A 12,760-nucleotide genomic window follows, 5' to 3' on the forward strand; every position below is an offset into this window, starting at 1 on the left:
TGCTGGCATTATATTTATTACTCAGTGCAAGACATTCTGTGTCCATTTCATGGCTGATAACATAAAGTTGCAACAACAAAAAAAAAACATGCAACACATGAAAGTATGAGGCATGAGCCACATTGAAGCAAGAACCACACTGCCATCAAGTCTTGTTTATTTACATCCTCAAACACTACAGAACTGTCAGGAAAAAAAAAAGGAGACAAACCTGGGAGGTGGCACTGTCATATGCTGCTGAGTCTGCAACATCTGGCTGCTCCTCTTCCTTGAACCTCAGGGTCTCCACAACCCTCTTGGTTATAGCAGCAACATCCAAACCTTCATGGAGACACAGAAAACAAAATGCAACATCATTTAACAGTCATGTGACACATAATTATATGCAAAAGACCAAAACCAGTGAAAAGAAGAAACTAGCCGTCTTTTTCACTTGGTGTCAATCATAATACAGATTGGGCAAACAATCATGGTCATCGAGAGTAACTGCAAAAAAGCAAATCTCTGTTACTACGCCTATACACAAAAACAACGACAACAACAACAATAATAATAATAATAACAAAAATAAAATTCATTTATTCCTACTTCTTGTAGAGTGCGGGCCCAAATGGGCATTGGGCAAAGCTCAATGCTTGTAACAGGCAAGTACCCATTGATTTTAATCTTTGTACAGTTGCAGTTCAGTTGCCCGCCCCCAGGGAAAGCAGGCAAGCAGGTTTGTGACATCCAGTAGAGATTGATGTCAGTTTGTTACAGCAGTAGACGTCTTTCCTCACAAATGGCTTGCGCTCTCACCAAGAAGGCTACTCAAGGGTGACGTCTGGGACAACTTCAAATAAGTTTACAAATCATTTGCCAAAAAGTTGCAGGAAGATTGCCACAACATCTCTGTCAGTTGCAGGGACTTCTCAGTGACGTCTTCTCAGTTGCTGAGACATCTCCGCGATGTCTCCACATCGTCACCGGTATGTCTCTACGGGTCCTCACAGAAAGGAGACATCTCTAAGAAGTCACAGAGACTTTTCTGAGACCAGCTGGAGACTATATAAAATCTCCACAAAAATTGAACAACTTTGATTCTCCGACTCCCCAGAGACCCAGCTAGTCTCTATGAGACATCAAGGAGATGTCTCTGCAAACCAGGGAGATGTCTCCACAAACCAGCGAGACTCAAGTCGCCACCAGGTCACCACTCAGACTCCCCAGAGATCCAGCTAGTCTCTATGAGACATCAGGGAGATGTCTCTGCAAACCAGGGAGATGTCTCCACAAACCAGCGAGACTCAAGTCGCCACCAGGTCGCCACTCAGACTCCACAGAGACCCAGCTAGTCTCTATGAGACATCAAGGAGATGTCTCTGCAAACCAGGGAGATGTCTCCACAAACCAGCGAGACTCAAGTCGCCACCAGGTCGCCACTCAGACTCCACAGAGACCCAGCTAGTCTCTATGAGACATCAAGGAGATGTCTCTGCAAACCATGGAGATGTCTCCACAAACCAGAGAGATGTCTCCGCAAACCAGCAAGACTCAAGTCGCCACCAGGTCGCCACTCGGACTCCCCAGAGACCCAGCTAGTCTCTATGAGACATCAAGGAGATGTCTCTGCAAACCAGGGAGATGTCTCCACAAACCAGGGAGATGTCTCCACAAACCAGCGAGACTCAAGTCGCCACCAGGTCGCCACTCGGACTCCCCAGAGACCCAGCTAGTCTCTATGAGACATCAAGGAGATGTCTCCACAAACCAGGGAGATGTCTCCGCAAACCAGGGAGATGTCTCCGCAAACCAGGGAGATGTCTCCGCAAACCAGAAAGATGTCTCCGCAAACCAGTGAGAATCAAGTCGCCATCAGGTTACCACTTACTCTCTAAGCCAATAGTGAGCTTTAGATCTGCGACGTGAACACTAAGACAATGCAGCCTCCCGAGTTGGACCATGGAAACAGCTGCCATACGCATGTGCAGAACACCATTTTTAACCTAATAGCGTCGTTTTAGCATTCGTGTCGCAGATCTAAAGTTCGCTGTTGAGATACAAACTACACACAGACTCACCTGCATCCTCTGCCAGCTGGAGACAGTACTGTCGCTGGTCTCGGTCGGTCACACCTACGGTCAAGACAGGACAAGACAAATGTGATTACAGTAACCAAACATTTTCCCCCCATCCTCATTCAAAGGAGCATTTAGACTTGCTGGATAATGTCAGTATCACTAAAACATGGTGGATAGTGGCTTGCAGTGGTCATATCAACAGATGCATATGATATAAATAAATTTGCAATATCAAAGCATCATAAAATGCTCAGTACATGTAAAATTACATTGCCTGAAATCTTCAAATGGGTGAACAATGTAAGATAATTTGTTTTCATTTTTTGGAGGGGTTGTTTTAATTTTTGTTCAATTATGTTGGTTTTCTTTTAGTATTTTTTCATCTCTCTTTTTTTAAATGCCTGTACATTTTATGTTTTGTTTACTGCATGAAAATAGTCTTCCAAACACAAATGAGTAATGACACACTTCTTGGCAGTAAAATTTATCTCACCTTCAAGGAACTTGGCATACCACGTGACCTGCAGGTCTGGGGGAAGCTGGGCGACATACATAGCCACCAGTTCAGTCCTCTGGTCCGCCAACAAGTCCTGGGTGAGGGCAAATAGCAAGACGACGTCTTTATTGACCACCTACACAGTCCTCAAATATTTCTCAGTTTTTCACATGTACGTAAACTAGAAGCACTCAGAGAGCACAGACCTCTGCCAAACAGCTCATTTCCACCCATACAAGCAAGCTGAAAATCACCTCATTTCCCAATATAAAAGCCTTTTGTGTATGTCATCAGCTTCCAGCTTTGCGGTGCCTCACATGAGCAGAGCATACTGTTTTGATAGTGAGCGAATGCAAACCTCAAGTACACATAGCTTGAACTCTCAAGTTCATTGACCCTATCTGTCAAAAGATAAAATATCCTTCAAAATTCCATAAAAATTCCTGGATCACTACCAAATTTTAATTATCTGCTCCTTGTGTCATTATTAACTTTTCCTACAAGTTTCATTCAAATTCTTTCACAACTTTTTGAGTTATTTTGCAAACAGACAAAAACAGACAAACCAACGCTGAAGAAAACATAACCTCCTTTCTTGGCGGAGGTAACTAGAAGCACTCAGAGATAGCACAAACCTCCACCAAGGCCATATAACAGGGCTGCCATCATGCGCACACTAAAATCAGGGGGATTCCAGAGAGCAATTCGGGATATATTTCTGCATTACACATATTTCAATAGGCCAAAATCATTCACAGAAAAAATAATATTCAACATATTTCTATTCTTCTAATATATAAAAAAAAAGCGTTTGACTTACCTCTTTCAGTAAGCACAGGGAAAAATACTACCAGCAGGCCTACTTATGCCAGTAACAAGTCAAGGGAATGTGCACTTTTCAATATAAATCAAATTTTGTGGAATTCTCTTTATATTTTCTTTATATCACTGTCCATGCGTGACATTGCAAATTGTTGTAGTTTTCTAATCCAGCGATGGCTGCATCAAAAAATGTGTATCTTCAGAACAGCCTGTTGTATTCATATCAAATTTCACTGATGTGCTCTACTGATATTGCTGCATTCACTCAATCCAAATAGCATTTGGGTTTCATTCTGCTTTAAAGAATTTAAAGAGGTACCTTGACATAGGCCTCGATGATGGAGGTACATATCTCCTCCCTGGTCTGCAGACCCAAGGCACGTAGGATGAGGGCAAGGTGGGCCATGAAGCGGACGAGGTGATGGGAGGGGCGAGAGCTGGTCTCACACAGCCAGTCATTCATTTCCTCCAGAAGAGCTGGTGGACAAATAGGGAGTGTTCATATGTTAGCACCTTAACTACCAGTGACCACGCCCTCTTGAAAATTAGTACCCATCCTAAGCTGCCCTTAGGTGTGTGTGTGTGTGCTTGTGTGTAAGGTTGACTGTATTTCCTATCCCTGCATCACAATGAATTTCATTTCCACTATGTATCTTGGAATAATTACTGTACCATACATGCTGTGTTCAAAACTGCTAAAGGACTTTATAATGCTATTCAAACATAATTGAATCTCTTGCTTGAGACATTGAGGAAACCGTACTAAAAACAATGCTGTCAGGAGTTTCTTTCTTTCGTTGTTGTTGTTGTTTTTTTTTTTGCTTTTTGTTTCTTAATTAAATTACTTATGTACTAGCAAAATATATCTTCCAGTAATGAGACTGGCATGCCTAGCAGTACATGAGGTTTCTTTACACTAACAAAACTTTGCAGAATACTGCACTCCCTGACTGAATTTAGTCCACTTTAACACCCCGGACACTTTACTTACTGTCGACGTCTCCCAGAATAATGTATTTCTGCACAAGATGCATCTTCTCCTTGGCTTGAGCTTCTACATTCTGTAATAAAAACACAGAAATAAGAATCAAGGAAAATGAAGAAAACTTGCAAAGACATCATAACTGTCACATTCTCCTTAGTGATTACTTGGTCTTGTTTCTACTTGGCCATGAATAAGTACAGAAACTTGACGGATCAGCCTTCCACTCTACTAAGACTTTACAATCAAAAACAGGGGCAAGTGTGACATAACATCCATTTTGGACAAGCTTTATAGAGGATACTGCATCACAGATCATGTACAGTTGTAAAAGACAAACACTGTTTGAATGTGTTACGACGACAAGCGAAGCAGGCAGGGAGTCTTGCTAGCCTGGGAGTCGTACCAACTCTCGCCGTACTCACCTGGTTTGGATGGGCGTGGAGTTCCTGGAAGATCTGTGGTGGTGTCAAGCTGTAAAAGGATGAAGTTCAAGAGTAATGATAAGTACCAACATCAACAGTAACTAGGTTTCAAAACTTTTTTTTTTTTTTTAATGCATTCCAGTCCACTAACATGAAGTGTGACCACAAATCTTTACAGGACTGTATTGAAATTATGCAGCCTAAATGACTCTGTAGCTGTTTGATATTTTATAACTTGCATAATTACAATCTTAATAATCTTAAAAGATGTTTTCAGGTAAAGAATTAGGCAAAGAGGTATCAATATGGTCTTACGATGCAAGTTTATAGGTGTACTTTTTCGTCATTTTTTATCCTCAAAAAGAAAGTCAAACCCCCAAAAAGGACGACCATGATTTGGCAGAACCACACATCTCAAATTTTGGTCAAATTCCAGGTTTTAAACTTTTTCTATATAGTTATGTTTGGTCTCTCATCTGTCAAACTGTGGACCTTCAACACAATTTGTTTTTTTAGTTGTTATATTTTGGCAATTTCTGATTTTGGCTCAAAATGATGGTAAAACAATGTATCTCTTTTCTTTGAGATATCATGGTTTTGCCACATTAAAAGACTAGATGTCCGAGCTGCCAACTGATTTGGCAAATCCATGTATCTCTTGAGACACATAAAAAGCTTTGACATACTAATTATTAAATCACCTGGCTTTGCCAAACAGCATGTGCACCGCTTAATGTATTCGTTATGTACCGTGGCTTTGCCCAAACATCGCGTAGAATGGAGATCATTACTTCTCAATATGTGTGATTTTGCAAAAACACAGCCGCAGATGAGATTAATCAAGGAGGACTTACTCCTTCATGTAATATCCCTGGGGTAGGTTCTGGAGAGGTCTGTCTGGCCTCAGCTGGGCTCGGATCTCACGTTCTACTTCCTGGTCGACCAGAACCTTGAAGTAAGCCCACAAGCAGTCCTCCCACAGGTCACATGCTGGCAGCAACTTGGAGGTCAAAGTTCAATTACATGAGTAGAGTGAGTTTCAGTAGATTCAAACCTATACAGATTTGTTTTTAATTACAAATTACAAATGCAATAAAAAACTAGATATATCGCTACGGCGACTGATATGCCTCCGCCATAATGCATGGTTCTCCTAATAGGTCTATAGTACAATGTCTTGACAATGTGTGATGACAGTTTCACACAATTGGCAAAATATTAAAATGACAGGTTTGCCACAAATGTGCTGAATGTCCACTTTCCTAGAACTAGGTTCAATTGGATGAATGATTAAAATGTCAGAGTGCAGGTATTTGGGGGAATGATGATTTTTACTTGACGTTTGACCCTTTTATAAGTTTATGCATTGGGTAATTTTCAAGGTATTGAGAAAAAGTATAATTTCAGTATCAAATGGGAAAATAGCATTATCTAAACCTGGCCTTTGACCTTTGACCTCACAGTTCCAAAGAGAATCACTGCTAGGTTGAACATGCATAAATATGTAAGTTTCATGATGATACCTTGAGTTACTTTTGAGATATGGAGGAAAAAGTGCAATTCAGCACTTTCACTTGACCTTTGACTTTTTGACCTTTGACCTTTTGGCAAGAAACTTCCCACAGAATATACAATGGGTAATAAATGCATACATCAAGTTAAGAAAAAAAAAAAAACCTTCAGGCATTGCATAAATGTAAGGAAAGTAGTGATATCTGGAGGAGTTGACCTTGACCTTTGACCCCCTGACCTTTGAACCATGACCCCCACCTTCCCTAGATAATCACTGCCCATTGGAACAAGCATATATACTAAGTTCCATGAAGATACCTTGAACCATTTGCAAGATATGGAGAAAACATTAATTTTTAACTTTTTCACAAAATAACCTGTGACCTTTGACCTTGTGACCCTAAAATCCAAAAAAAGTATTATCCCCTCAGGATATACCCTCATACCAAGTTTGATGTAAAACCACCACACGGTTCTTGAGATATCGACAAAAACAAAACGGGACGGACGTACGGACGGACAGACGGACGACCCGAAAACATAATGCCTCCGGCCACTTCGTTGGCGGAGGCATAAAAAGACCTTAACATGTTATTGCAGATCTCCTGGGTACCAAATCATATTGCAGGGCTCAACACTAACGGTGGCCCGGTGGCCCGGGGCCACCAAAAAGTCGGATGATTGCCTTTACTTTTGTAGATGGACAGCGGTAACAATCGGCTCCGTAAGATGCTAAAATAAATGTCAGATGTTTGCTTTTTATTTTGGAAATGAATAACGGTAATATTCGGCTCCGTATGATACTAAAAGAAGTGTTGGATGTTTGTTTTTGCGTTCGGAAATGAATAAGGATAACATTCGGCTCCAGAAGATGCTGGAATAAATGTGGAATGTTAGCTTTGACGTTCGGAAATGAATACTAATAATATTCAACTCCGTACGATGAGAAAATAAATGCCGGATGTTTGCTTTTACGTTGGAAAGTAAATAACAACAACATTCAGCTCCAGAAGATGGTAAAGTAAGTGTCGAATGATCCCTTTGACGTTCGGAAATGAATAAACATGATATTCATCTCCATATAGATAGTAAAATAAATACCGGATGTTCACGTTCAGGTGAATGATAAGAATAATCTCATGTTTGCTTTTATGTTCGAATGTATATAGCAACAACATTCAGCTCCGGAAGATGCTAAAATAGATGTCGGATATTAATTTTGCTCTGACGTTTGGAAATGAACAACAATAATATTCAACTCCATATAGATAGTAAAATAAATATCGGATGTTCACGTTCAGGTTTGAAGTAAATAGCAAAAACAGATCAGCTGCGGAAGATGCTAAAATAAATGTCGAATGATGCTAAAATAAATGTCGAATGATCCCTTGCCCTTTGACGTTCGGAAATGAATAACAATGATATTCAACCCCGAATGATGATTAAATAAAAGTCGGATGTTTGCTTTTACTTTCGAAAGTAAATAGCAATAACATTCGGCTAAGGAAGATGCTAAAATAGATGTCAGATGATTGCTTTTACGTTTGGAAGTGAATAGCAGTAATATTCTGCTCCATACGATGCTACAATGAATGTCGGATATTTGCTATTACATTTCGAAATGAATAACAGTAACTTTCAGCTGCGTTTGATGGTAGAATGTTTAATGTCTGATGTCTGCCTTGACGTTCAAAAATGAAACACAGTAAAATTCGGCTCCGTACAATGCTAAATTGTCAGATAATTCATTTCACTTTCGGAAGTGGACAGCAGTAACATTCGGCTCCGTATGATAATAAAACAAATGTTGGATGTTTGCTTTTTTAATTTTAAAATGAATAACGGTAATATTCTGCTTCGTACGATGCTAAAATGAATAACAGATTATTGCTTTTACATTTGGAAATGATTAACGGTATCAATCGGCTCAGTTAGATGCTAAAATAAATTGGGGATGTCTGCTTTCACGTTCAGAAATGAATAAGGATAACATTCAGCTTCTTAAGACGTTAAAATGAATGTCAGTTCTTTGCTTTTACATTTGAAAAAAAAATTAATAGTAACATTCGGCTCCGTACGATGTTAAAATACTAGTAAATGTTGGATAATTGCTTTTACAATCAGAAATGAATAACGGTAACTTCCAGCTCTTCATAATGCCAAAACAGATGTCGGATGTTCACAAATGTCTGCAAATGCTCCCACTCTATCGTTTCAAACGTAAGTTTTGACCACCTAAATAGGCACCAACTTTTATAATAATCTATAAGCCTATTTGCTAAATCTTAGAACTCAGAATAACGGTAAGATGATTGACTTTTCTCTTCATTTATTTTAGACATGGGTACATGTATCACTTCAGTAATACTTAATATTTCATTTTCTATGTTCAGTAGGACCGATTTAGTATTTCTTATGTTTTTCTTGATTTTTTTTTCGGGCCACCAGATTTTACTTTCGGGCCACCAAAAAATAAAAATTAATGATTTTGGTGGCCCGATCGGGCCACCAAAAATAAAAGTTAGTGTCGAGCCCTGTATTGTATCATCCCGGTTTTTGTGTTTGTTTGTCATACTCACCTTCCTCTCCCAGTGTTCCTGAATTCTACTACCAAGTAGTACAAACCCCACCACAAATTAGAAGAGAGTAAATTTGCGCTATCTACAGATCACATTATTATATATTACGATGATGATGGTCAGCAAATAATCAACGTTGGTGAAGGTGATGGGACAAACTATCACTTCCGAGGCGATCTGGTTGTAGCTATCTTTCCGAAGCGCAGCTGAGGAAAGATAGCGTACACATTCAGATCGCCGAGGAAGTGATAGTTTGTCTCATTGCCTGAAACTAAAAGTTGATTATTTGCTTTATATTCCACATCTAGGGTCCTAGAAATTCCCATTTTATTCCACATCTGAAACCGTTTTAGCTGTCTTTAGGTAGGCCTATCCTTAGGGCTTAGGCTACGTGTGCGCGTAGATGACAAAACAATGAATTTGCTGCGCGCACCGCGCAGCACCGAAGTGAAAGTGCGTTGCACTGTGTACTATATAGTGACCTAGGTCACATGATAGTTCACAGTGCAACGCACTTTTATTTCGCGCGTACTCATCTTGCGTTAGAACTGTGTGGACTGTGTGGAGATCAGCGAAACAAAAGGGACTATCAACATAGAGTGTAACGAACTTTTCTTCTCAGGTGATGTGATGGGCAAAACTACGCTTCATCACATGATCAGCTCTGGACCAATCCTATTGCAACATTCTTAGTATGTGGAATATACAAATGCATATTATCTGAAATGGGTGATTAGCAAAGGATTGTTCAAACCTCTCTAAGGTTGCCACTGAGGGCAGCATAGATGGCTCTCTCCACAAAGTGGAATCTCTCATCCTCCGACATCCTCCAGCAAACGCTCTTCCAGATGTCGCGGTACGGATTGCCCTCGATGGGTGCCAAATCGCCCGAGTTGTCGACTGAGAAGAAGGCGGAAATGATAACAAAAATATTCAGGCAGGTTATACGTTAACTTGTACATTGACCAGCTACTTTGGGCACACTGTCAATCAAATTAGTATCAGGACCTAAAAAATGAACATGCAGAGAAAGGTTTTCATAGCTTGAAATAAAGAAAAAAAGAAGTAGGGAATTAATCCTTTTGGCAGATGAAAACATAAAATAGAATAGGTAGACAACAAAAAAAAAAAAAACACCTCAAAAAAAGAACAAAACTTGTCATCAAAGCACCCCTACAAAGCTGAGGTGTAACATTGTTTCAAAGTAGGCCTGAAACCAAAGCATGCCTGACCGGTTCTAGGGTCAGGCTGACCCTAGAACAGGTGTGACAATGGAGCGGGCCTGACCCCAAAGCAGGTTTGACCAGGTTTGACCTCAAATCAGGTTTGACCCCAAAGCATGCTTGACCCCACAGCATGCATGACCTCAAAGCAGATATGATCCCAAAGCAGGTTTGACCCCAAAGAAGGTTTGACCCCTAAGCAGGTTCGACCCCAAAGCAGGCTTGACCCCAAAGCAGGTTTGACCCCTAAGCAGGTTTGACCCCAAATCTGGTTTGACCCCAAAGCAGGCCTGACCCCAAAGCAGGTTTGACCCCATCACACCTGAAGCCATGTTCCTGTCATGGTACAGTCTCCATCCTTCCAGGGAGGCCGCCCTCCATGCCTGGCCGGAGTCCTTGCAAAGCCGCTGGGCCTCCTCCAGCTTGCCTGCCCGGATCATGGAGAAGACGCTGTGGAGGAGCCTGAGTTCGTCTTCCTTGTCCAGGTCAGCCAGGGGACGGTTCTCTCGGATCGGGGCGTCGGGGTCAAGAGAGCTCACGGTCGATTCTCTGGAAGACGTTGACCCTGACACAACCCTCTGCTGGAGAGCATGGAGGGTATTTTCCCTGGTGTGGACAAAAATGCAATGGTACTTACCATTATTCATTCTTTTAGGCTCTTATTGATATGCTTCCATCTTGCTTTGACATGGTTGCTGTTTAGTACTAACAGAGCTGTGGGGGGGGGGGGGGGGTCCTCGTACAGTTATATAATACAAGGCACACAGAAACAAAACAAATATATCAAACTCAGACGAGCCCCTCTACAAAGCATTGCACCGCCCACTGCTGAACTTGCCTTTGTGTGTGTGTGTGTGTCTGTGTGGGGTGCAGTACATGAAAATGTTTCTCTTCCTGGGTCACATCATCCATATATCACACTACTCTGCGATGTAATCTCTATGAATACACAATTTCTATACACATAATCAATATCAAGTAAAATCAATTCCTTCCTTTGTTAAGTAGAGGTTTACATTGCAAGGTAGTTATACGTTCAAAAGGTTTAATCTGAATTATAGAAGGTTCAAGAATGTAGTCAATTATAAGCACACGCACTGAAATGGGTTGTATGTGACCTCTTCATTTTTTTTTTCCCCTAACAAGTACAGCAGAAAAGGTCTGTACGGCTGGTATGAACCCAAGCAGTTGCTTTAATTCATATGGTTGTCTGCGAAGCTGATCGAAGAGGGGCCCCTTTGTCATGCAATGCAAAGTACTAGTAACTGAAAAATAGTTCATAGACGAACTTTATAAAACAAATAATGCACAGGTCTAAGTTTGTGATTGCTTACAACGTCAGGCCACATACACTCAGCTGCACCTTGTGCATGTCACACTATCGTACATACACTATTGTAAATACTCTCGAGTGCGCCACATCTGCACTAGTACACTCTCACCTATGCGTGTGTATCATCGCTGGGGCCAGAAGACCGTGTATCCATAAAATGTCAAATGTCCAGGAGAGCAAATAAAACATGGCAGCCAAAGCACTATATCAAATGGGATAGCCTTTCCTCTGACATGCTGTGGTGGCTTCATATTGGGGGTATAACAGCTAGGATTTGGACAGGACATTGTGTAAGTGGTTATCTGACCATGAATCCAAAAAAGTCATTTTCACCACAATTTGAGATACAAGGTCTTGTCACCCCAGCGACGGCCAAACCATGGGGTGAGGATAGCAATGATTTAAACATGGATGTGAGATCTGCCTCCAAGATACTGACCAGCACACAGACTGCGAGTAGAAGGGCACTTTGTCCTGAGACATGGCCAGCTGGTCAGCAGTCACACTCTCCAGCCAGTCCACAATGATCTGATGCTGTCTTACCATGGCATCCTTCTCAAAGAGGCCGTCCGTTATTTCTCTCTCACTCAACTGCTCCGTCTGAAAGCAGAAGTACATTCAGTCCAGAGACGAAAAGTGTCATCAGTACACCTATTGAAAGAATCTATCCTATCACTCTAAAAATGACAATGGCCAACTCCCAGCAATCAGGGGAATTTACACCAAACATATCACAAGTTCCTTTCAAACATTTGGCGTAAGGCTCAAGGTAATTACTGTACATTGATCCCTGTGTAAATGACATTCATGAAATTTCACAATGACAATTATCATCTACAGCAGAGGGGTATGATCAAGTTTACAAAAGAGAAATCTAAACATCTCCTTTTCACACATTTTCTCTGAGTATTTTAGGTGACTTTTCAGTCATGTTACGATCAACTTGTCTCATATTACATAATTTCTACAACTGAATAGTCCAGCATGCTCATCATTTCACCCTCCTGGGAGCTTATTGTATTCTAACCCAACTAAGTTGGTTTGGGGCTGCTTCGTTGTTATGAGGGTAGCTCATATTCGATTAAATTCTGTATTTCGATATAAAACACCTGTGTACAAAAACAGGTATGAAAAACTAAAATTAATGCACTTTCAATGTTCATTACTGATTTCTAGACCTTGTCCATACTGTCATATACTATACAAGTATGTCTCTTAATGATGAAGAGGAGGTATTTGGAGAAAAAAAACAATCTGAATTTAAACAGTAGCATATCTAGGAATGATTTCACACTAATTTCTGTGTTCCGAAAGTAACTGAAGTGGAC

General features: G+C 40.8%; 1 protein-coding gene across 1 annotated transcript in view; it reads right to left on the reverse strand.

Annotated features, from left to right (window-relative positions):
* Positions 1-12,760, reverse strand: part of LOC139734276 (nuclear pore complex protein Nup107-like) — a 32,933-nt gene that overhangs the window by 11,872 nt on the left and 8,301 nt on the right. Inside the window, exons 9-18 of the mRNA XM_071645071.1 lie at positions 11,872-12,032; positions 10,422-10,705; positions 9,631-9,776; positions 5,640-5,785; positions 4,786-4,834; positions 4,370-4,439; positions 3,698-3,855; positions 2,554-2,650; positions 2,061-2,114; positions 212-321 (exon numbers count right to left, since the gene is read on the reverse strand). Coding sequence (XP_071501172.1) covers positions 212-321; positions 2,061-2,114; positions 2,554-2,650; positions 3,698-3,855; positions 4,370-4,439; positions 4,786-4,834; positions 5,640-5,785; positions 9,631-9,776; positions 10,422-10,705; positions 11,872-12,032 — 1,275 coding nt within the window. The remainder of the gene's footprint in view (positions 1-211; positions 322-2,060; positions 2,115-2,553; positions 2,651-3,697; positions 3,856-4,369; positions 4,440-4,785; positions 4,835-5,639; positions 5,786-9,630; positions 9,777-10,421; positions 10,706-11,871; positions 12,033-12,760) is intronic.

Source organism: Diadema antillarum, unplaced genomic scaffold (genome assembly GCF_040938485.1).
Source record: "Diadema antillarum isolate AM-2024a unplaced genomic scaffold, OU_Dant_1.0 seq00000520_RagTag, whole genome shotgun sequence".
In the NCBI taxonomy this organism is placed as follows: domain Eukaryota; kingdom Metazoa; phylum Echinodermata; class Echinoidea; order Diadematoida; family Diadematidae; genus Diadema; species Diadema antillarum.